The sequence below is a fragment of the Vigna unguiculata genome, chromosome 4 (assembly GCF_004118075.2).
Source record: "Vigna unguiculata cultivar IT97K-499-35 chromosome 4, ASM411807v1, whole genome shotgun sequence".
NCBI lineage: Eukaryota > Viridiplantae > Streptophyta > Magnoliopsida > Fabales > Fabaceae > Vigna > Vigna unguiculata.
Genome location: NC_040282.1, coordinates 11,081,225 through 11,108,976, shown reverse-complemented (window position 1 = coordinate 11,108,976; position 27,752 = coordinate 11,081,225). Strand labels below are relative to the sequence as shown.

Sequence of the window (27,752 nt, the reverse complement as noted above, 5' to 3'; positions counted from 1 at the left end):
TACTATTATGAAGGAATCTTGACATGCTTCCTTGAACAATCTTCTCCTTATGATCTTGTTTCTCCGAGCTATTCTTTCAATCTCCAAATCATCGAGTAATTAATTAGCCGGAAACCTACGTCTCATGCACAATTAAGAAAACTAGAAGAAACACATTAAATAGTGAAAAAACAACTTTTTGAAATAAATATATAACCCAAATCGGAAAACAAACACAATTAAATTAAACCAAAGTTTAGTCTCCGATAATAGCGCTAAAAACTTGTTACGTGATTGGCAAGTATACCAAATCATACAAGTAATATAGTGGAAAAGTCCATATATCGTCGTATCCCACACAGACTAACGTGGTTTAAATTAATTGGTTAATTACTGATAAATGGTGAGGATAACAAAACAAATTTTGTTTAGATAAAAGATAAATTTAGAATTAAATGTAAAGAATAAACAGAAATTGGCACAATGAAAACAAATAGATTGATTGAGAAAATATAATATAAAAAGTTCATCGGGATTGGGATTCACGGTTCCATTCTAAGTAAAAACAACAAATAATACATTTTTGTTTCCGTCTCTCACGCTCATCATTTTTAACAAGCCTTGATTTTGTCACACAAGCTTAAACTAGAATAATAAAACCTTTATGTCTAACAATTCTTACTATTTCATTTAGATTAATGACCAATATGTTGATCATTAAGAATAATCAATGATCACATCTATGTCTAGCATGTGAAATCAATAGTTGTTTTATCCTACTCAGGTTTTTCAAACAATCTTTTGGATCAACCGGTACTCCCCAATATGCACAATATCTAGAATATGCACAATATCTAGAATATGCAAGTTGAAGATCATAATTTGGTTTCCCAAACTATCTTTCAGATTAGTTGGTGCTCCCGAATGTGGAAAATTCATAGACTATGTAGTTAAAATAAGAAAAAATATAAGAGATTATGGAAAATAATAATATTGAATGAAGAATTCACAAAGAATTAAGAATACATTACACCAACCCCCATGAAAGAGAGAGTTAGTTACTCCTAAACATACTGAACACTAAATTAATGATGAAATTGAATGTCTTCAGCGTTTGCAATGCCCTTCTACCTTCAAATGTATAGATATCAAGTTTTTTTTCTCTCCAAATGTGTGTTTTAACCTCTATCAAGCCCTCAATTTATAGATTTTTGAAATGCACAGCTCGCTGGACGAATTAAGCATGATTCGCTGGGAAATTAGTCCTTCACTGGGCGGATGGCAAAAAAACTTGTACTAGAATTTCCTGTTGGATATATCTTTTTTTATCAACTAGAACTCCATATATTCAATTTACTCTTCAATTCTTCTAACATGTAGTTACGTAACCAACTTTGTGGATAACTGATATTTTTTATAATCTTTGATTATTCAATATTCCACTCATTATGTTGATAATCTTCTATTAAGACTTTGGCAAGTGTACCAAGTCGCGCAAGTAGTAACCGATAAGACCCAGTTATCGTTTTCCCAAGGGAGTTGCGTTTGTTTAGTTAACTATGCGTACTCACTAATTTAGGCAATGAATATGAACATAGATTGATTTGAAACAAGTGAAAGCATAAAATATTTCTAAACTGGAAAGTCATAAAATAATTAGGGCAAAGACTCATTTGGGGTTGGATTTCATGACCAAAACTTTAAGCAATCATCTCAACAATATATATTTTAATATAATCAAGCTTTTACATCAAAGGTACTCAAGCACTAATCCCTTAGAGGCAAGTTCTAAGCTATTATGTAGAAATACTAATCCTTTAGATATTTAAACACAAAAAGATGCATTAAAAGAAGATGTCTACAATGACCAAGAGCTTTGGTTTATGTCTAGAACCAAATCTCTAGGTTGTTTTATCCATGTCTAACATTCCAAAACATTTCCCAATGATTAGATACCACCAAAACACATAGATATTCCATCATGCACGTAAATAATGTAGATAGAATACAAAAGTAGTGAAAGAGATTCTATTGCAAAGAAGAAACTACAATGAGTTTAGGTACATTACATTCAACCCCAATGAAATGGAGTTTAGCTACTCTTATACATCTAGAACATAAAGGGAGTTGAAATTGTGGAGTGGATGAAGAAATATGAATTCTTTGAGCCCTAAAAAGTGCCTCAACCTCTATCTTGAGTTCCAGTAGTGTTCCCTTTACCAAAACTGAGTTTTTCCTCGAGTCTCGACACTTTCAATGTTTGTCCAAAAGGTGATTTCTCGCTGGGCCAGAAGTCCTTCTCATTGGGCGAACAAGTCTTCCTCGCTGGGTGAGCACATCTTACTTGATGGGTGAGCGAATTCAAGCAGTTGCTAGTTATTCTTCTTCAATCTTCCATTTTTCCTACAAAAGTTCATAAACAACAAACTAAACCTGCCTTTGAAGAATAATTACAAAGTCCTAAATTCTTTCATGGAATTAACATAGAACACATGAATAAAAGACAATTAAGAGGTTCTAATAAGTGTAAATAATAGGTAATTATCACACTTATCAACTCCTACAATCTCCAAGATTTCCCCTTATTTGCCCTTTATCTTTTCACTTTTATTGAATAAAACCTGAAATATCAAATAAAATCACAATAAAACATAAAATGAACTAAAAAAAAACATGATAATGTCAATTATCTCCTTTCTTGGAATAATTATGTTTACAATGCATTATATGAAACTTGTCATATAAATACATAAAGTCAGTATTTTAGTACAAGTATAATTATGATAGAATAAGTGGGCTCTAAAAAGGGGTTGGATAGAGCTTGTAGAATTTTTTTTGTCTACAACACTAAATTAGACTGTCTAATTCTCCAAGAATACATAAGGGATTTTATACTAATTCACCCAAAACACACGAGCTACATCCAATTCTTTTTTAAGCACACAACTTAAGAGGTCCCACTGATCAACAAAATTGAATACAACGAGTATGCAAAACCTCACCAGATTACCCCATATTCTTTCATAAGATTAACAATTCTCAAGGAACGAAAAAAAAAAACTCTCACTAAGAGCATAGTTAAAGCTCACATGGGAAAGCTTCACAATGTGAAGAATTACAAAGTTTTCTCTCAACTCAACAAAAGACACAATGTATGCAATTAAGATCCAAAAATAAAAGTTGATGTGTTGATCAATTTTTAACTTAATCTTTCTATATATCTTTTGAAATCTTGATCACTGCTTGTATATAAGGCATGCTTTGATCTTGCAATGCCTTCATGTAGAAATCTTAAGTTGTATATTCTAACTTTATGATAGATAAATCTTGTTTTAAAAATATATGATTTAATCTTTTCAATGTTCATACTTGAATTTGTTAAAGGAGATAATTCAAACATAATATTTAGATATAGCAATCAAGTGTAATCAAACATACTTAATCAATAATCCTTAAGATTATTTGTTTCCTAAAAAGTTGTGTTGGTGTAATTTGGCTGTAGAAGGGGGAAGGAGGGAGCATGAATAGAGCATGAAAACAAATTCAAAAACCACGTGCACAAATATACAAATGCAAGCAAATTAACTAATTAAACTAAAAGTGTAGGGATAGAGAAAATGCACACAACATATTTATAATGGTTCACTTCAACTTGAGGCTACATCCATATTACAAGTCAGACGTCAATATTAACCATTTAATTCCCAAAATTCCACCGTGTGTTTTTTTACGTTTGTTGCCTACATGTGACATAAATTCAATGACGTGGTAAGTTGTTTTGTGTTAGTGATAATACAGTACTTAAATGAAAGTACACATAGAAAAAAATTAAACTAAAAATAATTCAAATAAAAAAGTATTATATAAAAAATCATTAAAAAATATTCTACATGGAAAAATAAGTATTAAAAAGAAGTAAAAATGATAAAATGTGTATCTTATAAATGATTTGATACACCATTCAACAAAATTGCACAAAGGAAAAAAAATGTGTGAGTATAATAAGATAGAAAATACTTTGAAAATCTAAGAAAATTAAGAAGATGCGTGTTTTATATTACTTGGTAAATGAAAGGTTGTTGAGAATCACACAATAGTAAAATAATCTCTTCAAACATAAGCCTACATCCACCAATACTCAATAAAATATTATTATTCAACATGCAATTTTTTGTACAAAAAACTACAAGCCTTCATCCAATATCTTCTCGAGAAAACTACAAACCCTTCTCGTGTGATTTTTTGTGGACGAAAAAATACCGGAAATCTTCATCATAACGAATTTATTTCTCATTCTAAACATGATGAGTAATTCGATAAAATTGAGATTAAATCATACTAAAATAAAAAGTTTAACAACTATATATGGTATGAACAAGTTACGAGCGGACAAAAATCTAAAAATGGTACGAATTAAATTTAAGCAGTAGTTCATATTATTTAGTATTTTTTTCATTTAATTATTTTTTTTTATTTTATTGATTCTCTCTATTTATAAATACTTTTTAATAACTATGAATTTTAAAAATGTAACTCGTAAAAGAAGACTAAGTATTCCCTTAATTACTTCTTAGGACATAAAATAAAATAAAAAATAGAAAGGCATGCACACCTAAAACATTTGAAAATTTCAGCCTTTTTTAAGCTAATTAAGAAAGTCGTGATAAATAAATTGTTTCTCTTTAATTAATAATAGAAAAGATTCTAAAAAATTAAAATAATTAAAAGATAAATAGATATTTTAAGTAAAAGATAATTGAGTCTAATAATTATTTTTGAACAAAAGGATATTCTTAGATATTGCTAAGTGATAATTATTAATTAGTAAGAAGATATTAAACAAATTATGTAAAAGATAAATTGATTATAAGATGCAAAAACCGAATTAGATTTCATAATTATATATTTAAACTGTTTATTTAGTTAATATTCTTTTAGGGGATAACTAAATTTTTTGCTAAGAGTTTTACTATAAATAAATTAGTTGGGACAGTGGTATGACACTCAAATGTAGAGCTTTTTAGTTATTAGAAAGTGAAATGTGAGGAGTTTTCTTAAGGAGAACGGGAAGTCTTTTTGAAGTTTTCTTTTTTTTTTTTAAGAGGAACGTGTGGGAAGATGCATAAAGTTTAAAATGAAGGTTAAAGGGTTAATTTAAACATTTGAATATCCATGTAAGAGAAGCTAATGTTATGGAAAATGACTTTATACTAGGAATATTTACAATAATTATTACTCATAAATACAAAATATCATATAATTTGAAATTTAGGAGAACAAATCAATCTATGATTTTCTTGTTTATTCCTAAGAAATCATATCAAAATATACTCATAATTATAAAATATCCTATAAAAATGAAATTAGGAAAAACAAATCACTCTATGATTTCCTAGCTTATTTTAGGAAATCATATCAAAATATTGCAGGAGACAAATTAATTCGTGATTGACATCCCCTCAAATTGATAGGTCTTGGTCAAACAACATCAATTTTCTAACAAGAAACTAAGGACGCCGGCAAGGAACAACCTTGGTAAAAATATTTGCAACTTCAAGTTGAGTAGTGACATGAAGGAGTGAAATAATATGATCATCATAAGCTTCATGAATAGAGTGACAATCTACTTCAATATGCTTGATGTGTTCATGAAACACTAGATTTGCAATAATTTGAATGGCACTTGTATTGTCAACATATAAAGGCGTTGGATCGTGTTAAGGAAACCTAAGTCCAGCCAAAAGACCATGAAGCCAAATTATTTCAGAACAAACAGTAGGCATGGCACGATACTCAGATTCAGTAGACGATTTAGATATGGGTGGTTGCTTCTTACTTTTCCATGAGATCAACGAAGAACCTACAAACATGCACCAACATCAACGAGTGTCAGAACAACAAACCCAATCGAGACCACTATAAGCAAGTAATTTAGAAGGTGCACCAATGGGAAAAAATAAACCTATTTGAGAGTTACCTTTCAAATATCTAATTATGCGACGAATTGCGACCAAGTGAAGATGGCGAGGAGAGTGCATGAATTAACTCACGTGTTAAATAACAAATGAGATGTTAGGGTGTGTAATGGTCAAGTAATTAAGACTACCCACAAGTTGTCGATATAATAAAGGATTAGGAATAAGGTCACCTTTAGTGCGGTGATATTTAACATTAACTTCAAGAGGAGTATCCACTAGAGTGGCTTATTGAAGGCCAGCCATAGAAATGAGATTTGTGGTATACTTATGTTGATGGACAAATATAAAATTGAAGGTGGATTGAACTTCAACGCCAAGGAAATAGTGTAAGTGGCCAAGATCTTTCATATGAAATGAAGTTTGTAATTGTTGTTTAAGTTCTTGGATAGATGCTTGATCAGAGCTAGTAATAACCATATCATTAATATAAATAAATAGGAGAACAATGCATGTAGATATGCAGTGAATGAACAAAAAGGAATAATATTTACTCTTGGTAAAGGAGAACCCAAGGAGAGTGGAACGAAACTTGTCATACCATGCTTGGGGAGCCTACTTTAGACCATATAAAGAGTGTTTGAGCATGCACACACATGTAGATGAAGAAAGGAGGTCGTGAGGAGGAAGCATGTAAGTATCTTTAGTCAACTCACCATGAAGAAATGCATTATTCACATCAATTTGATGAAGGGACCAACCATTAGAGGTAGCTATAAAAAGGACAATTCTGATAATTGTCATTTTAGCAATAAGTGCAAATGTCTCATCATAATCAATGTCATATTCTTGTTTGTTTCCTAGGCAACTAATATTACCTTGTAACAATTGGGTGAACCATCAGAATATCGTTTCACATAATACACCCATTTGCAACCTAAGTTTGATATCTGGAGGGAAAGAAACAATATCCCATGTGAAGTTCTCTTGTAGAGCCTAAAGTTCATCATCCATTGCCTTTACCCAACGTAAATCTTTAACAACTTGTGAGTAACTAGTAGAAATGATGTGTCAGAAAGAAAAGTTGTTAGAGAAGTATGAGAAGAAGCATACATGTCTACCAAATACATATTAAAAGCATGAGACATTCGACTTGATCATCGTGGTGCAATTGGTACAGACACAGGTGGTAGATCAGATTCGGAAGGGGGAGTGAAAATATATTAATAATGTTGTGAGGATAATGTAGAAAATGTGGGAAGAATAGCAACATCATTTAAAATAGGAGAAAGACAAGGAAACATAAATTGACTATAAAAATGTTACAGTTTTGGAAATGCAAAAACGTTGATTAGAAGTATCATAACACAAAAATCCTTATAAAAGGGACTATACCCCCAAAGAGGCACATTGGACCGATTGTGCTCTAAGCTTATGCCTTTCAAGCGAAGGTAAAGGAACAAACACACACACCCAAAAGCATGTAAAATACTATAAGCAAGGTGAGTTTTAAAAAGACAAAAGAAAGGAGAGTTAAAATCAATTACCATAGAAGAAAGGCAATTGATTAAAAACACAACAATGGATAAAACCTCCACCCAAAATTTGTTTGGAACAAAAGCTTGAAGAAGCAATGTGCAGATCACATCAAGCAAGTATTTTTCTTTTCAACAATGTCATTTTGTTGAGGAGTATTAGGACAAGAACGTTGAGATACAATATTTTTTTCTTGAAGGTATTCCTGAAACTCATGACACATGTATTCAGCACCAGAATCTAAGGAAAAAGTTTCAATTTTGGTTTGGAATTGAGTCTCAACATATGTCATGAATTTCTTAAACATGGAAAACACTTTAGACTTATGGCGAAGAAAATATATTCAAGTAAAGTGATTATAATCATCAATAAATTTCATAAAATATTTCTAACAAGCATCAGAAGCAATAGGAGATAAGCCCCTAAACATCACTATGAATTATTTTAGGGCAAGACAAAGCACGATGAACACTAATTGGAAAAGGAAGAGTTTTACTTTTAGCCAATTTGCAAATAGAATAAAAAAGATTGTACCAGGAAAAACATTTTTATTTTCCAACAAACCAGTTTTAAATAAGTGATGCAAAATAGTAGAATTTAGGTGACCCAATTTTTTATGTTAAACCTCATAGAGATTTAGAACATTATTACACACAAAAGACAAAAGACAAATGATTAGAAATAAATTGGAGCAAAAATAATCGTCCCACTTTAGGCTCCTTCATGATCATCTTCCCTAATACCTGCTTCAGCACAAGACAACCAGACCTAGAAAATTTAACATCACAATTATAGTCCATTAATTGATCAACAGACAATAATTTTGAAGAAAGTCTAAGTGGGACAAGCACATTCGGAAAATCAGGGGTTAGATCACCAATATTAGTCACAAAAAGATTATTTCCATCAACAATTTGTATTTTCTAAGTACCATTATAAGAATGTACATTATAAAAAATTTTAGAGGAACTTGTCATGTGATTGGATGCAACAAAATTAAGGAACCATAGGTGAGAAACACTAGAGGACTTACCCTGAAAACCCAAGGATGAAAGAGCGGAAAGTGCCATTTGTTGAATTATTTCAGGCTGAAGAGCACCACCATTAGATAGACATTAGGTAGGAAGACAAGTGTTTACATTGGTAGTGGCATGAAATGCTTGTACATGACATTTTGTTGGTTGTGGAGGACGTGTGGGACAGTTAGCAATGATATGACCTTGTTGCTTGCGATAACTACAAAACTTCTTATGACAATTGCCAACAATATGACCAAATTGTTTGCATGAAAAGCATTGGCATTGTCGCATATTACGACCTTTACTTTTATTTTGGGAAACATATGCAACTAGAGCAGGTTCAGAGAGAGCAACATCACAAGTCTGGATCCTTGGGTAAGTAAATGTTTATCTTCCCTATAAGTTCAACAATACATGTATCTAAAGATGGATCTGACTCCTATTCTGCAAAGCACTTCTAACAGCCTCAAATTCAGAACGAAGTTTCATGAGAAACTGATCGCGCTTGCTACTATTGTAGATTTCTTAAACAGACGAGAGTGAAGTTTGGGGAATAATAACATATAAAATGGCAAAGTGTTTTCTCCATTAATTTTCCTCACATATCACAATGAACATGCTTTATATCTTATTATCAAAAATTGACCTTTAACTACATAATAATAATAATATAAACTCAATTCAAATCCAAAAGAAAGACCAAGATTAATTAGTTTCCCTTGCCTTGATATTCAAATGTTTAAACTAACCCTTTAACCTTCACTTTAAATTTTAAACTTTTCCAAGTGCAGTTGGGTATTTCTCACCATGGTGAGTTGTATTTCTCCCCATTTTTCTACTTCAAAGCGAGGAGCCTTTAAAGCCATTTACCAACAAATTAACGCCCTTGAATAAGCACAAATCGATTGAACCAAACAATCAACTCACTCTCCTTTCTATCTTCATATACAGTATACTAAACCGGAAAAAAGCATGGCCTAAGTAATTTATGCCATTATATTAATTTATTAAAATATTTAGATTTTACTAATCAAATTAATATGGTATGAAACTAATTTTTACACATGATTTTCTCTTAATTTTAGTTCACATTTATTTCATCTTATTAATAACTATTTTTTAAATGTTGGCGTATATAGCTCAAACTTTATATTATGAATAAAATTGAAATGCAATTTTTATTAATATCTTATATTCATTTTGCAAGCATTGTCTATCTAATTTTAATTTAAATAATTTAATATAATTATTTCACATTTATGTATTCCGGTATGAATTTAGTCTTTCAATGAATTAGATTTAAATCCAATAATTTTCAAGTTATACTTTTATCAGTTTTTTGATGAAAAAAAAAAGTATACATACAAAAATCAATCTATATGTATACCATTAACGTATTCATGGATTAATTTGATTTGGGTTGTTCAAATTATGGGTTAATTCTGCAAATTATATTAAATTAAATTTTCCAATAAAAAAATTCATTTTATTTTAAATAAATAGTATAGTAAATCTGTAACTAAAAGATGAGATGCATAATTTTAATAATAATTATTATAGTGGAGTCTGATTGTATATAACATACTATTAAATTTTAACATAATAATATTATATTAAAAATAAAATTTTAAATGTTAGATATATTTACAAATTTATAAATATTAAAATATAAATCTGAATTAAGTTGGATTCTTATAATATTTTAATCCACTAGTGACTGCAATTATTCATCTTATTCAATTTTATTTATTCGTTATTATCCTTTTATCTAATTCAATACGCTTAAATTCACTTTGAACTTTTTCTGGTTTGATTAAATACAATTTTTTTTATCACCCCTAGAAAAGGCAACAGTATTATTTTAAGCAATTTAATGATTAACTGGAAAATCTTAAATAAATTTCTAATTAGTATATTTTATTAAAATCATTAATAAATATCATTTATATATTCTACAGAACTAGTTGATACAAAAAATTAAGTAGTTAAAAGAGTTATTAATAGAAATTAACTTGATATCTAATCATGCATTTTTTTTTTCAAGCTTTATTTTAATAACTTAGAAATGATACAACGAAAATTAAAGCGTCAAATGTATCAAGGATTTAAAAATATTTCACTATCTATTAAATAATTAATAAATTATTCTTCCCAGTCTCGGGAAAATATTAAAAAATTCTACAGAAAAACAATAAAAAGTAAAGTGGACAAATAAAGAAATAAGAATCAAATGAGTAAAAGAACATACAGGTAAGAGGGTGTTTTCTGGATTCATACTGTTTTATATATTTTTAAATAATTAATTATTCAGTTAATCTCAATAAAATTTACAGTTTTTATATTTAAAATTTATCGATTATAAATGTTTATATAGTTATTTTAATTAAACTATAGAAATTAAGAAACTCAAATAAATAAATATATATATATATATATATATATTAAATTTCTTAATTAAAATAAATTTATTTAACTATATAGGAAAGATCATACTTTAAAATTTAAAATATTTTATAATGATTCAATATGCAATGTAGTTTTAGTCTTTATACATTTTTTGGATGTGGAATTTTAATTTTACTAAAAATTTAATTGCTCATTTAGTCTTTTATTTTCTAAAATGAAATTATTCTAATTCATTACTTATTTACGTATGATATTAATATTAATGTTTAATAATAAATTTAAAATTTCAATAATTATTATTATTTAAAATTTTACCATTATTTACTCAAATATTTATGTATTTATCTAATTTGCTTAAATAAATGATTTTTTTCTTGTTTTAATAAGAGAATGCTATCTAATTCTTAAACGAGTGGTTATTTTAAAAAATTTTATTTGTTATTAAACTATTTGTATTATTTAAATTGTTTGTATTAACTATTATAATCTTTGAGTGTATCATTTGGGTTGCCTTTTGTATCTATAAATAGAGACTTTTCCTTTTGGTAATGATACACAAAAAAAGCACCGAGAAAATTTGCTCTTCATTCTCTCTTCTTCCTTCTCTTCTTTTATCTATTATTAGCTTTATTTTATAACATGTTATCACCATGATGCTTCAAACCAACTATTGAGAACTAGTAGTTGTTTTTTCTCTCTAAGGAGTGTGTCTCAATCCATATTCTTTCTAATTTTCATTCATTTACAATTTTATCTTATATTCTAATTTTTGTTATAAGAATTCTTTAACTTTATCAATTTTTATTTGTGTCGTATTATTATTATTATTATTATTATTATTATTATTATTATTATTATTATTATATTACTTTAAGTGCTAGTTCTAAATATGTCAAACCCTGCAATTTTAATTTGTGATCCTTGATATTACAAGGAAAAATTACTTATATTGGATATTAGATGTTGAATACATTTAGATACAATGGATTTTGGTGATGTCATTAAAGAAATAAATAAAGCATTTGAGCAACTAATTTGCTTCTATAACAACAAAATTGTGAGAAGAGATTTCACAAATATTTTGAATTTATTTCATGTATTCTTGTAGCTAAAGAAATCAATGAGCTTTTGATGAAAAATCATAAGACCCGCCTAACTTCTTATTCTTCATTCCCATAATTGAATGCAAAATGTCTTTGATTCATATTTTCATGGTCATAGTCATGACCTTAGTCGTGGTTGTGGTCATGCTAGTGATAATGGTCATAAAGAAAATTTCAAAGAGACATCTTATCACCAGAAGTATAACAATATGAGAAAAAGAGAAAAGAAAAATGTGAAAATAATGTCAAATAAGATGAGAATATAAGTTATCATTGTTGTGGTAAAGGCCATTTGAGTTGTACTCAATGGCGAACCATTGAAGTGACAAAGGGGCCATGGCCCCCCAATTTCTTTATATCTATATAATTTTAATTTATTTTAAATAATTTTTTTAAAAATTTATTATTTTTAATATATTTTGATATTTTAATATTTTTTTATATATCCATATTATATAAAGGAAAAGTTATTTTTTTATTGTCCAAATTTATTTTTTCATTTTACCTTTTAAATATATTTTAAAATAAAAATAATTATTTTATTAATATTATCTTTTATGTAATCATTTGTTTAATTTAGCCATTTTTTATTTAACTCTTTTTTAAATTTAATCATTATAAATGAAAATTAATTATAGTAAAATTATAAAATTATTTGTATTTAATTTTATAATTATAATAATAACAATAATTATTATTTTATTATTTTTTATTATCACAAAAAAAGTAAATATAATGTTTTTACTATTTTGTGTAAAAATTTTGGAATTACTCTTTTGGTTCATATTTTTGCTCAAAAATATCAAGTTGGTCCTTCGGCTATTTTTAGTCTCAATTTGGTCCTGATTTTTTAAAAAATGATGCAATTTAGTCATTTTTTGTTAAATTTCTTAAATCAAATCAAGGACTTTTCATCAAAATTGAAGTTATGAATAAGGATGGTTTATTTTATTGGTGTAATTGACATAATCCTAATGTCAATTTTGATGAAAAAACCTTGCTTCGTGCTTCAAGAAATTTAACGAAAGAATCAAATTGCATCAATTTTTAAAAAGTTGGGACCAAATTGAGATTAGAAAAAATTAGAGGACCAACTCGACATTAAAAAATGAACGAAAAGAGTAATTCAACCAAAATTTTGGCATCTCCAAGATATTGGTTGAAGATCCGCCATTGGTTGTACTTGTCATACACCAAAGCATCTTAAAAAATAAGGAGAAGAACATAGAAACATACTTTTTTATTAAAATGTTGTTTTTAATTATGGTCATATGGATGTCACTTATCTTGATATTGTTATTTCCTTTGCTAGACTTGATGAAAGCATTCATCACCACATTTTTAATTTATTTTTATTATAATTTAATTTAAGGTGAATTTTCTATGGTGTTTTTACTATGTATATTGGTTTAAAATATGCATATCTAATGTTCGTATTATGTATAGGTATAAGCATTTTTTTTCTTTTGTACTATAGAATGTATATGTGAATTGAGATCATTTATTATTGCATAAATTTTATATAATAATTGTTATAGAAGTGTGAATGAAGATATTCAAATACCAATATTATACATTATTACAAATGAATATCTTTAAGTTAATGTTATATTAAAATGTACATATTATGCATAAGAATGTGAAATATGGGTTTTGATATGGATTTGTGGTTTGATTTTGTTATACTATATATATACATATATAAAGGTTCAAAGTTTTTTGGAGATGATGTTTTATACTTAGTTTTATTTGAAATGACTTGCCAAGTTGTTTAATTTTAAGTGGTACCTCTGAGGTTATTAAATACATTAAAATTTAATTATATATATGATCATTTGGTATATAAGTAGTATTGTATAGATTAATAAATAGTGTAACACCTCCTACAATTCTCAAGAGTAATAATATTTTTTTCTCTTGCTTTGTTATGTGAGAAGTCAATATTAGCTTTATCTCTAGTACTACAAATTTATTTGAAGGCTCTAGATGAACCACTTACATCTACCAAGAAGTTTAATTGAAACTTATCAAGTTTCAAGGATATTTGTCTAAATGGACATCATATTGAGACAAACAATGAAAGGATATATAAAATATCTTTACATCACTATAATTGAATTAAATAAAAAATGTGTATTGGAGAATTGAGCTAAATAAAAAATGTGTATTGGAGAAATTATCGGTCTTCTCTTATGACTTGTACTACATATATATTAGTGGAATTTGAAACACATGTCATTGTAAGCCAAAAACTTACGAATCAAAAATGAGTTCCTTGTTTGACATGATCAGTTGGGTCATCTTGGATCTATTATTATGCGAAAAATAGTTGAAAAACTCATGTTGACACCCACTTAAGAGTCAAAAAATTCTTCAATCCAATGATTTCTCATGTATTACACGTTCATAAAGGAAAGTTGATAATAAGACAATCACCAGAAAAATTAGAAATGAGTCAATCTCATTTTTAGAACGAATACAGAGTGATATTTGTGGTTCAATACCCCCATCATGTGACTCATTTAGATATTTCAAGGTTTTAATTTATGCATCAACTAGATGGTCACATATTTGTTTATTATCAACTCACAATCAGGCATTTGCAAAGTTATTAGCACAATTAAGAGCTAACTTCCCATATTATCCAATTAATAAAATTTGTCTTGATAATGTTGGTGAATTTACATCTCATGCTTTTCATGAGTCAATTAAAATAGAAGTTGAACATCTAGTAGCACATGTTTATACTCAAAATGAACTTGTAGAATTATTAATAAAACGTCTAAAACTGGTTGTAAGATCATTACTTACGAGAGTTAATCTTCCATTGGCTACTTGGCTATATGCAATTTTGCATGTTGCAGTATTGATTTGCATCAAGCCAATAAGTTATCACAAATACTCTATTATGCAGTTGGTTTTGGTCAATAACCTAAAATTTCTCATTTAAGAATTTTTAGGTGTGGTGTGTCTATTTAACTTTCCCCACCAAAACGGACTATGATGGGTCCTCAAAGACGATTGTGAATATAAGTTGGATATGATTTTTCATGAATAATTCATACACAAAATTAGTCAATCAATTGCCAAATGTTTTTATTAGTAGAAAAAGGGTAACTAAATCATATATATCACCTGTTATTGTTTCCAAAGGTAAAAACTCTCAAATGAGAAAATGAGCTAAAATGCAAGCTGACCTAATCGAAAAGGTTGAAATCTCAAAAGATTTATTTGACATAATTATTCGGTTCCAGAAGAACATCAGGAACTTGAAATTATTGAAAATGATGAGATTTCAATAAATTATGTCATAAATAAGATAATATGGAACCAAAATGAAATCAACATTGACGATACTTTTGTATATAATATAACGATGAGTATTATGAGTGAAAATGAGGATCAAGAACCAATGATCATAAAAGATAGTTAACAAAGAAGTGATTGACCAAAATGAAAAGATGCAACAGAAGCATAATTAGATTTGCTTCCCAAACGAAAGGTTTTTAGACATATAGTTCGCACACTTAAGGGTGTAAAACCCGTTGGGGACAAATGAATTTTTGCTCAAAAAAAAAAGAATGGTGAAATTATTAGATACAAAACAAGGTTAGTTGCTCAATATTTTTCACAAAAACCTAGTATTGATTTATGAAGAGACATATTCATTAGTATTGGATGCAACAACATTTCGATATTTGATTGTCCTAGTTGCACAAGAAGGTTCATATTTACATCTAATGGATGATGTTACAACCTATTTGTATAAGTCTCTTGAGAATGATATTTATACGAAAATCCCTGCAGGATTCAATTTGTCCAACAAGGCAAATTCTAAAGAGGATTATTCAATAAAATTGAACAAATCCTTTTATTGATTAAAGCAATCAAGACGTGTGGTATATGTAAGATCCGAGAAAATTAAATAATTAAATAAATAATTATTTAACATAAATGTGGGTAATGGAATATTTATGATATTTAATGCAGGAAGTTAAGATAAGTAATAGTAGAAGCTCAAGTGATTGAGAGTTCTTGGCGTTTAGACAAAAATCAAGAGGGGGTGAATTGGTTTTAGGTAATAAAATTAATACTTTAAAATTTTTTTCGAAATTTTACCGATTAAATTAAATATCAATTCCTTTAAAAACAATAGTAGATGAAATAAAGAGATCATATGTCCAGTTGTTAATCTCTTCAAATCAAGAGATTAACTCAATCACTAACAAAAAATCATATTACAATCAAATCATATTACAATCAGATAACAAATGAATAAGGAAAGAAAACACCTCTCTTGAAGCCACAAGAGATGAACACCTTTCTCTGAATCACACAGAGAACCTTGACCTTAGCTTTCCTAGCAACAGCAACAACACTCAATCTCCTAGAAACTTCTCAGGAAAAGTTATCGCTCTACCCACACTAGGTTTTTCAAAGCTCTTTTGAGAACACTCAGAGAACTTTCTTTGTAGTCACAACACTTAGCACTCTAGCTTCTCAAAAAGGTGTTTTCGAAGTTGAACTGCAGTTCCTTAAATAAGGTTTTCGAAAATTAGGTTAAAAATTGAAACGTCATGTTCCAACTGCCAAGGATAATCGATTATCAATAAGGATAATCAATTATTCTTGTAGGTTTTCTGAAAAAAAAAATTTGAACAGGATAATCGATTATTTTAGGAGATAATCGATTATTCCAGTAGGTTTTCGAAAAATAAAAGTTTTGCATTGATAATCGATTATCACTGTAGTTTTTCCAAAAATAAGAAACTTTAGAGAGACGAATGTTGTGCTGCTGATTCTAAGTTTAATTAAACTATTCTACAATATACTTATTTTATTTTACAATATAACATTTAACCATTAAACATTTTGTCTTCATTCTTGCTTGATCATCATTCATTCCTTGATCATCATTCAAAATCAATGGGCTTCCTTCTTTTTTGCCAACGAATTGTTGTGCCTTACCATGCTCAAATGCACGAAAACCCATCTTTTTCCACATTATTTTTCTGAATTTCTAGGTTTCTTCCCAGAAACAGCTTGGTAATGATGAATAGCCGCCAAGCGACTCATCTTGTCTGACCTAGTTTTCTAGGTTCTACTATGAACTGCTTGGCAACAATGAATACCCGCCAGGCGGCGCAAAGGCGATTTCTTCGTTTTTGATGTGTTTGTGGTGGAATTGTGATGTTTTGAGTTTTTGTGAAGTCCATACTCTTGGTTGAATGTATAATGCTAAAAGAATTGATGTTTATTGTCTGCATTGTTAATTTGGTGTGGATTTAATGAGTGTATAAACATGGAGGGTTCATGTTAGGGATTGGGGATTTAATTGTTAATATGAATTTTCATGGTGTGATCTTGATGAATTGGACATTGTATGATTTTACTGTATGGATATACCTGGTGGGAAAAAAGCATTTATGTGATTTTATGCGACTTTTGGACTGGAAACATTAATTGGGAGTTTAAGACTCTCACAGGTGCGGAAAGTATTTGGGCTTTGCCCAAAAACTGATGCACCGTCCAGCGGTATATATCTACTGCCAAGCGATAACTAGTGCATGGGAAGTTGTTTTGGTGGTTTTGGATATTTAAGCGAGAGTTGGATCCTGTGAGGGTTGGGTTAGAATCCGGAATACAATAAATTATGCCAAAATGCACCCATTTGATAAAAAAGGGAGGTCTAGGTATGATCGAATGGTAATTTTAAGGTTTAAACATAGTATATATATGAATTAAAAGAAAAAGAGGGTTATGAAGCTATGTTTTGTTGTAAATGAGTTTACTAGGTGTGTTTGAGGCATTTTGGAGGTGTAGTTTATTGGATATAATTGTGGATGGTTATTGTTGTTGAGTCCATATGGGAACAATGCATTATTGACCATTTCAAGTATTGGCATGAAGTGCATGGTTGAATAATATGGGTGGTGAGTTGGTTGAATGGTATATTTGTTAAAATTATAACTGAGATTATAGGTAATACCTAGACACTTAAATATGCAACTTGAAGGTGAACTTGAACTATTAAAGTGTGTTAAAACCCGTTTTAGGGTGCTAAACCAGTAGCTGGCACGCTACTGGTATAGTGCTTGACAGCGCGGGTGAGGTCGCCAAGCGAAAGGGGTACCAGGGGCATCCTTGGATCATGTGGCGCTTGGCGGTGAAGCGTGAACCTCTAGGCGATAGAAAATTGTGACGATTTGAATTTCAATTATAACTTATATATTATATTAAGTAATTTCCAGTATGGACATTGCAGTATAATTGTCTTAATAAGTACTTTGTTAAAAGAAGGGTATAAAAATGATCTTATTTGTAGTTGTATTTATATGAAAAGATCATAAAATGAATTTGTCATAATTGTTATTTATGTTTGTGACATAAACATCGTTGGAACTCCTAATGAGCTCACAAAGGCAATATTGCATAAAGAAAGAATTTGAGATGAAGGATCTTGGAAGGACAAAGTTTTGTTTGGGATTACAAATTGAGTATTTAAATAAAGGTGTTTTGTACATCAAGAGGCTTATATAATAAAGGTACTTAAAAGGTTCTATATGGACTCCAATGATGGTAAGATCATAAGTTGCTGATAAAGACCATTTTAGACCTTAAAAAAAGGATGAAGAACTGCTTGGTTCAGGATTACCATATCTTATTAAGCACTCTAATGATGGTAAGGTTCTTAGGTTTTTTTAGACCTCAAGAAAAGGAAGAAAAACTTATTGGTTCGGAAGTACCATATCTTAGTGTTATAGGAGCACTAATGTATCTTGTCAATTATACTCGACTTGATATAACATTTGTTGTAAATTTTTTAGCCTACAAGAAGACATTGGTTTGGAATAAAACATATACTTTGTTATCTTAAGGGCACTATGAATATGTACTTATTTTATTGAAATGATTCAAAATCATATCTAATGGATTATACAGATGCAAGTTATTTATCAGATTCTCACAATAATTGATCACAAAGAAGTATTTGTTCACATGCGGTGAGATAGCAATTTTGTGGCGGTTTGTGAAACAAATCATAACAACTACATCATCAAATCATGCAGAAATTTTGGCATTAAATGAGGCAAGTTATGAATGTGTTTGATTAAGGTTTATAATTCAACATGTGCGACAAACTTGTGGTCTATTATCAAAAAAATGGAATCAACAACCATATATTTCTCAATTGAAAAAATGATATATTAGAGGTGATAGAACAAAACATATTCTTCCGAAAAAAAAATCACTCATGATCTTCAAAGAAATGGTGATACAGATATCTAAAAGATTTGTTTATGTGAAAATCTAGCAAATTTATTTACAAGGTCTTTGTCAAGGAAAACCTTTGAGCAATTTATTCACAAGATTGAACTCCATCATCTTAATGACATAAGTTTACATGAGAGGGAGAAATAGAAGATGTACTGAATAATATTATATGGAAGAATAAAAAATGATGTACTATTTTTCCCTTAATAGATTTTTATCCCAAAGAGTTTTTTTTTTTTTTGTAGTAAGGTTAGAATGAGACACATCTCTAGATCACTCAAGGAGGAGTGTTACGAAATTAATGAATAGATGTTCATTAATTTACTAACAGTTACTCATAATTGATTACTATTAATGTTATTTAAACCGTATTAACTATTGTAATCTTTGAATTATATCATTTGAGTTGCTTTTTATATATACAAATAAAGATTTTTCCTCTCGATAATAATATACAAAAATACCTTTGATTCTCTTATTTTTCCTTTTTTTTTTCTTTTTCTATATTATTAGCTTTATTTTATAATATTATATATATATATATATATATATATATATATATATTTAAAATTTAATCAACCTCGAACTAAAATAGATTCATTTTAAATTCTGAATTTAAATCCACCTATATCTTTTTTTTTTTTCATTAACGTACAATTTTAGTCTCTTGTAAATATGTAACTATCTATTTAATCTATCATTGTGTTTTTAAATTAAACAACTTTAATTCATGAACAGTGTGTAAATAATGTTAACATTCATTTCTTATAATTAAATTATAATTTGAGCATTATTTATTTAAAAATATTGGTTAATGGTTTTCAATAATATGATAATATATTATGTTTAAATAATGTTTTTACTGAAATATAAATATATTATCTTTTCCTTAATTTTAGGAAAGTTATTATAATATGACTCTTTTACTCGAATTTTATGTTTATTAAATATTTTTATCTGTCAATCATAGTAATAATATTATGTGAACTGGAAGATTACTTAATTTTGACAAATAAAAAGTTAAATATAATATTAATATTTTAGTAAAACTCAAAAAAAAAAAATCCAAACATGATTTAAATAATTTCGTATAAAAGTCTTAGTAAAGAACTCCACACCTATCTTGTTGGAAAGATAAAAAAAAACACCGTGGAACCAGACTGACACTGACACTACAGAACTGATATCAAATTGCATGCACACACTCACTCATGTTTATTTAATGTTTTCTTTTTCTAAGAATGAGTGAGAAACTGAAACAGTGGCCCCACTAATCTCATTCTCACATAAGAGAGCAAAAGAAACATTGAACTTTTCAACAAAGAAAAATAAAAAAGTAAAACAAAAAAATCTCATTTTTAATTTGCTCGAATTCTTCTTTAAAACCTTGTCCTTTCTCTTCTGCTCCTGTGTCTTCCTTCTGGCCACCATTTTTCTCCTCTCTTTCTCTCTCTCTCTCTTCTGTGGCTCGTCAATGGCTGGCTGAGAGAGGGAATTCATAATGGCATTGAATCTCTCTGTCCTTTGATATTTTTGTGCTCTCCCCTTAGATTCTTTTCTCACCCAACAAGCTTTTAATGCTTTTAATGCGTTTTTTCATCGCTCAGCATTGTGAAAGTTAGACCCTTTCAGCTTGTCTGAATCTTCAGTTTCAATGAGTGCTGAAACGAATGTTTTCCCTTCACTTCCTGTCACTGTTATTGGTCTCCAGTGTTTCAACATTTTAGGGGTGATGGGTCATGTTGGAGGCATCAAATCTGAAAGTTCTGATATACACTTTCAGATTCTGAACGAGGAAGAAGAATCTTCTGGGGTTGAAGCCACGAGCTTGTCTTTGAAACCTGTTGAAGAGCTTGAAGCTAATAGTTATTCTGCTGCAGGGAAACTCAGACACACTAAGCTTTGTGCAAGAGGACATTGGAGGTCAGCTGAAGATGCCAAGCTTAAAGAGCTTGTTGCACAATTTGGACCTCAAAATTGGAACTCAATGGCAGAACATCTTCCAGGAAGATCAGGTAAATGACATGACAGTTTTGCTTTTTAGCGAACAACTATGTTTTTGTGTTAACAGGTTTTTTGTAATTGCAGGTAAAAGTTGCAGGCTGAGGTGGTTTAATCAGCTAGATCCTAGAATTAACAGAAAGGGTTTCAGTGAGGAAGAAGAGGAGAGACTCTTGAATGCTCACAAAGTGTATGGTAACAAATGGGCCATGATTTCTAGACTCTTCCCTGGTAGAACTGATAATGCAGTGAAGAATCATTGGCATGTGATCATGGCTAGGATGCAAAGGGAAAAGTCATGTGTCTACAGAAGGAGAAAACCAACATTTCAGATCCATCCATCAAAGAATTTGGATTTGATCTTGCCACTGAATAGAGGCAGTGAATCAACCATTTCAAGCACCACCATTGATGAATCTGCCTCAACAGGAACCAACCTCTCCTTCACTCCCTCTTCAGCAAAACCAACACCTCTTCCTTTACACAACCATTGTCCTGTTCAGAATCTCCAAGCTTTTAGTGCTCTAATGGGTATGATGTGCTTTTCCATATAAATATTACAAACCATGAAAGATTTTAACTTTTACATTACAACAAATGTTTGAATGACTCTAATTGAAGGGCCATTCACAGATACTATCAAATATAGGGACCACTGTTACATGTTTAACATTTGTTTCTGTGGGGTTGCAGGTTTATCTGGAGAAAGCAGGACACCAGCCAGGGATGTGAGTTTCTGCAAAAATTTTGGGGGTGGGAAAGGTTCATGTGAGGCTGGACACATGGGAAGGGTAATGGGTGTGGACCAATCTCATTACTCAGATTCAAACTCATCAGAAGTTTCAGCATCTGAATCATTTGCCACCAACAGGATTACCAATTTATCAATGCATGGGGAAAGTGATACCAGCACCAACATGTTATTCATTGATTTTCTTGGAGTAGGAGCTACATAAAGAAAATGTTTGATTAGAATGAATGAATAATCTTCACTCAGAAAAGCCATTGATCCTAACAGAGGAAGAGGGAAAAGGAGTTTGGAATAGTTGGCAATTATGGTTCTGATGATGAAGAGAAATGGGTCTGGGTCTGCCTTCATTCAACCTGTGCAATTAGTTCCATTTATGGCCAAAGATTAATTGCATAAATGAGAAATGGGTTTAGAAAATAAATATGAAAAACCAAACAAAAACTGAGGAAGAGAAGAGATAACAGATATAGAGAGTTTTGAGTTATTCAATATAAAAAATATGATAATTTTGAAACTCTTTAATTTGAACCACAGAAGCAGAACTGTGTTCTTTTGTGTTGTACTTTGTCATTTCATGCAAAGCCGTAGTACTTGACTTAGGTGTTTTCTTTGAATGAATCAACAACTAGTTTTGAATGATTGATTTATTATATGGGCCACATCGTGTAACACTTGTTTGCAACTTCTTTGCTATTGACCATGTTTTAGGTGCACTTGCAATTTATGGTGTCCTTGCTTTTTCCATTCTCAAGGATCAATTAATAAACTAGATGACATTAAGTGCACTACTTACAAGTTATTTTTTTGTAACGTTTTTACTAAAATTAATTTCACTTTAGTGTCATGTGTATAGAACTTGAAATTTAGCTTCACACCAATTCTCTCTATGAGTATTGTGTCTAAGTATTGTCTTAATTCTTTATTAAATTAACAATTCATCTACATGTGAAATGGTGATAAAAGTTTGCAGATAAGAATAAGTTTAAAAATTACATAAATAAAGACGAGTATCTTCACACTTACTTCAATATTTATGGTTTTAAATTTTCATATAAGAATTTCTTTAATAAAGAGAAAAAGAATGAATTTAATCATAAACCTTTTTGAATTTATAATTGGTAGTTTGATTGAAAGTTCTTTTTTGGACCATTGAGTGCAGTATCTGTAAGGACATAATGATATTCAAACTAGTAAAAGAGTAATACATTAATGTAAGCATATGTCAAATACAATATACTCCTTCAATAGAAGAGAGAAAATAATTTTGACGAGATATTTTGAGGGAAAATCTAATTGATTGTACTTGAATTTTGTACCACACCAAGCCAACTTAACAAAATAATAATACGAAAATGATATTCAAACATAAAATTCGAACTCAATTTTGACATGGGTGACGTGGCACCCTTTTTTTCTTTTATTTTTACTTTTTTTAAATCAAACAGAACCCATGGTCACGTGCGCAGAGGTTATGTGCAGGAAATTCTTTTTGGCAAAACTAAAGCAGACGTGGAGAGAGAAGTAACACAAAATGCAAAATTTGTAGAGTGTTCGTGAGACAGGGAGGGAGAAAGTCAGAGGAAGTGGAGACAGTTTCTGCAAGTCGGAGGAGAGGCGGAAACAGCGTGAGAAAGTCAGTGGAAAGGCGGCGACAGTGTGAGCAACTCGAAGGAAAGGTGGAGACAGGGTGATCAAGTGTGTGGAAAGGTGAAGCCAGCGTGAGGAAGTCGGCGGAACGACCGAGAGAGACTGAGATAGTCAGAGGAAGTCGAGACAGAGAAGTTGTGGTGTTACAGAAGCGAGGCGGGAGGCGGTCACCGTGAGAGGACACACCTGCGACAGCGACGATAGTGGAGGGGATCGAATCCAGTGGAAGCGAGTCGACGGCAACGAAAACCAACCTACCCGAAGCCGTTCCGCAACACCGTTTTAGTGTAAGGTTCGTGTTTTTTTCTTCACCAATCGAAAAGGTTTAATCTTTGGGGGAAAAACGTTTCATTTATTTTCGAGTTTGGTGCAACATTGTTTGACAGAGTCGTTGGTATATTCTGGTTTGCATTGTGGTGTGGTTTTGTAGTCTTGATTTTGTAGTGGCATGTTGTGGTGTTTGACAATGTTGTGCCTTTGGACAACACCAACATTTTCAAAGCAGCACATTTGAGGGTTTTTTAATTTTGTGGTGGCCGAATGTTACTGAGTTATGGTTGGATATGGAAAATAGGATTTTTTTATGTTTCAGGGGATGGGCTTTAGTGTTTGATATTGTTGTTATTGTTTGTTGTTTTTGGAATTTTATTTGGTTTGTGTAATTATTTGATACTATATCATTCAAGGGTAAATGTTTTCAGTTGTAAAATAGGAAAGGATGGCGGGTAAAGGACAATCTGATGAGAAGGTATTGACATTACACTTTTATGAATTGGTTGTTATCATTATTTGGGTATGATTTTTAAATAAGTTATAATTTATGTATTTTGATTGAATGTTAGTGTCGGTTGCGGACCTTTTGTTACACGAAGTACATTGTTGAAATTAACGGCTTGCTTTTGGATAGCCATCGTGCAAGGCTACAAGATACACCATTCCAATGGTGTTTGCAGATAGTGAAACCGTTACAAATATGTAATCCCCTTATGCTGGAGATGCTGAAGCGATGGTTACTGGCTCAGGAATCTTTTCGTGTCATGCAACGATGTATTCCATTAAGTTGTGGTGATATCTCCATGTGCTTAGGATTGGGTGGTGTTGGGGTGGATGTGGAATTTGATAAAAATATATGTGGTGTTGTCGGGTCAGTTATGAAAGATAAATTACTAACAGTTGAAAATGTTATTAATGTCATTAAGAGTTTGCTAGAGGCTGAGTTTGTTGATGTTGATAATGTTTGCCGTTTGTATATTTTAGTTTGTTTTGCTGTCCTATACTTCCCTAGGAATTCAAGAACTATTAGTAATATTCCGTTCAGTGTTTTAGACAATATAGATAGATTGTCCACTTACAACTGGGGTAAAGCAGTCCATACATATCTGGTAAAAAGTTTAAGTCGTGCCTTTTTGGCATTTGGTCAAACGGAAATTTGCTTAAGCGGCTCAACAACAGTTTTGCAGGTACAAAGAACTTCATTTAATGATTATTACTGATTTGTACAATATATAAATTGATGACATTTACAAATTTCTATTTTGTAGTTGTGGGTCGTAGAACGGCTTTGATTATATGCGTCAGATGCAGAGTTTGTATTTCCACGAATTTTGGGCTGGACGGACTTTCAATTAAAGAGAAGACGCGTTAAGAAGTTATTTCAAGAGACTCATGTATAAGTGCCTACCATTTTTACTTAATGAAAATGTTAATTATATTTGAGCACTAATCTCTAAGGTTTTTTATTCATTTAGATTTTTTTGGAATGGAGGTTGAGAGAAGAAGACCATGAGAATGAAATTATTCGAGAAGCCTTGCAACTTGGACACGAAGGGCAATCCAAAAAAGCGCATGTAGATAACAACGCCGCGTCGACGCAAGACTTGTTAAAGAAGCTGCGAAAGCATGGAAGACGCCTACAGAAGTTGAAGAAGCACATGACGGAATTGCGTGAAGAAATATTGTCTAGGTCTCATGTAGAGGATGAAGAAGATGGAGAAAATGTTGACGAGAAGGGTGCGGAAGGTGTACACAAAGAAGGCGATGTTAAGGTTGAGGTTGAAGAGCATGAGCAGGAAGATGACATTGGTGAACGTGTTCATAAAGGTTTTGATTTGAACTCCGAATCTGATGTTGCCCAGTTTGGGAAGGTTTTAGCACTTCAAGTCATTGCTCCATATGATCCACAACAGCCATCATTTGATTCATTAGAGGTTGACTTGATGAAGTTGTACAACACTATTACTTATGACCTTACTCCTTATAGGTATTATTAATTAATTTTTTGTGACATGTATGAAAATGATTAAACAAACCATGAAATTTGTTACTGACAGACTTAAATTGTAGGTTGGTGGCCAATATAAATGGCCAAATTTTGGGTACCTCTGAATGCTCTGGTTTTGGTCCTGCAAATAAGGTGGACAATATGGTAAGAACTGTTTTTTGTATTTCTATTTCTATGAAAGTGAGGTGCTGATGTTCGGGACGCAATGGTTTGTGATCAATAATTAATTTGAAAATCTGAAGACCAAAATTTATGTAGTCAGTCCCCATGTAATATCATAGCAGTCCCCATGCCTGGTCACAACAGTATGTTTGTAATTAATTGTAAATCTCCCCAAGCAAGGAACATAAAGGTTTTTTGAGCCCTTTGTAACATGAATTTAATTTCATATTCATTTCTCTGATTTGGTGAATCATTTTGTGTAGGCTATTTTGTTCGGTGCAAGCACAATGATGTACTTTGAACGACGCAAATATAGTCATGTCAAGCGAGTAGCTTTCAATCCGTTATATACGGTACAACAACTTAATGTATGATTACGAATGACTTAGCTTTATTTGAGTTAGAATTAAGTAATGTCAGTTTTGATTGTAGACTCATGTTCTGCACGACTCACGAAGGATGAAGATTAATAGACGGCAATGGACATTGAAAGACTATGAGGCTTACTTTCGTGCATGATTGATTTCTGTAGAGGATATTGTGGATGCTGATTTTGTGAGATTCCTCTTCATATATGTCATTTTTGCTGCATATTTAATACTTTCAAAGTTTAGTGATACATTTATTATTTAATGCAGTTGTTTGCCCCAACGGTGCATGAAGGTCATTGGTGGTGCTATGCTGTAAATTGTCAACAGAAGAAGCTTTATGTCTTGGATTCAATTGGACATTCGAATAAAATTCGCAAAAGAGTAGATAACGTCATTGTAAGCACTACAAATGTTCAATATACGTTTTGTATTTCTTGTCATAAACGTTTATTTTATTGATTTCATGATTGATGGGTAGGCTCATAATATGGGATTGCTTTTTGGTATGCTGTTGAAATGTGGTGATGATGAATATCCAATCTTTGAAGCAGAATGCCACAATACTCCTATTCAACCAAACTTATATGTGTTTTCATTTATACAATCTAAATGAGTTGTTCTTCCATGTTTTGTCTGAATTTGTGATGAGGAATGTATTTATTTGGCTTGATGTAGGTATGACTGTGGGATTATTGTTCTTCAAATGATGGAGTTGTGGGATGGTGAGAAGAAATTTGATGGCAATACCATGCCCAACTACATCAATGTAAGTTACAGGATGTTTAAGTTGTTACTTTTTACTTTGTGTATTATAATGTCATTTATGGAGTGGGAATTTTGATATTTGTTATGCAGGACCAACTACAACAGATTAGGCAGCAATACATATGGAAATGGATTTTAGATGTAGACAACATTCAGAGGCAAGATGTGTTGCAGTACTATGACTTGTTAGTTAGACGTTAGGGTTTGGTGAACATTTGACCTCTTATTGTCATTCAATGTCGAGAACAAGATTGAATTTAACTTTTTGTGTTTTAATGAAGTACATGAATGTACAAAATTGTTATGTAGATCCCTTGTAATTATTTGATGGGTCCCCTCTTTAAGCTGACTGTTGGTGTTGTATGCTTCATTACAACATGTTAAGACTTTGTATTTATGTTTAATTTACTGGAATGTGACAGTGCACTTTAGCAGGCCAGTTCCATTTAATGGGGTTAAGTTTTCCATAACGTAATTGGGAATGTGTACCATTTAGGAACTGATATTTAAGGTCATTCACACAAAGATGAGGTTATGATGT

General features: G+C 30.7%; 2 protein-coding genes across 2 annotated transcripts; both read left to right on the top strand.

Annotated features, from left to right (window-relative positions):
• Window positions 1-20,637: 20,637 nt before the first annotated feature.
• On the top strand, window positions 20,638-22,389 carry LOC114181479 (transcription factor MYB54-like). The gene is made up of 3 exons (XM_028067948.1): window positions 20,638-21,248; window positions 21,322-21,765; window positions 21,928-22,389. The coding sequence occupies exons 1-3, from the start codon at window positions 20,888-20,890 to the stop codon at window positions 22,188-22,190; spliced, it is 1,068 nt and encodes a 355-aa protein (XP_027923749.1). The 5' UTR covers window positions 20,638-20,887; the 3' UTR covers window positions 22,191-22,389.
• A 1,961-nt stretch (window positions 22,390-24,350) lies between these two features.
• Window positions 24,351-27,412, top strand: LOC114180486. Its single transcript, XM_028066800.1, has 9 exons — window positions 24,351-24,380; window positions 24,475-25,092; window positions 25,381-25,892; window positions 25,976-26,057; window positions 26,339-26,428; window positions 26,714-26,842; window positions 26,925-27,034; window positions 27,122-27,212; window positions 27,302-27,412. Exons 1-9 carry the CDS (start codon window positions 24,351-24,353, stop codon window positions 27,410-27,412), a joined length of 1,773 nt encoding a protein of 590 aa, XP_027922601.1.
• The last annotated feature ends 340 nt before the right edge of the window (window positions 27,413-27,752 follow it).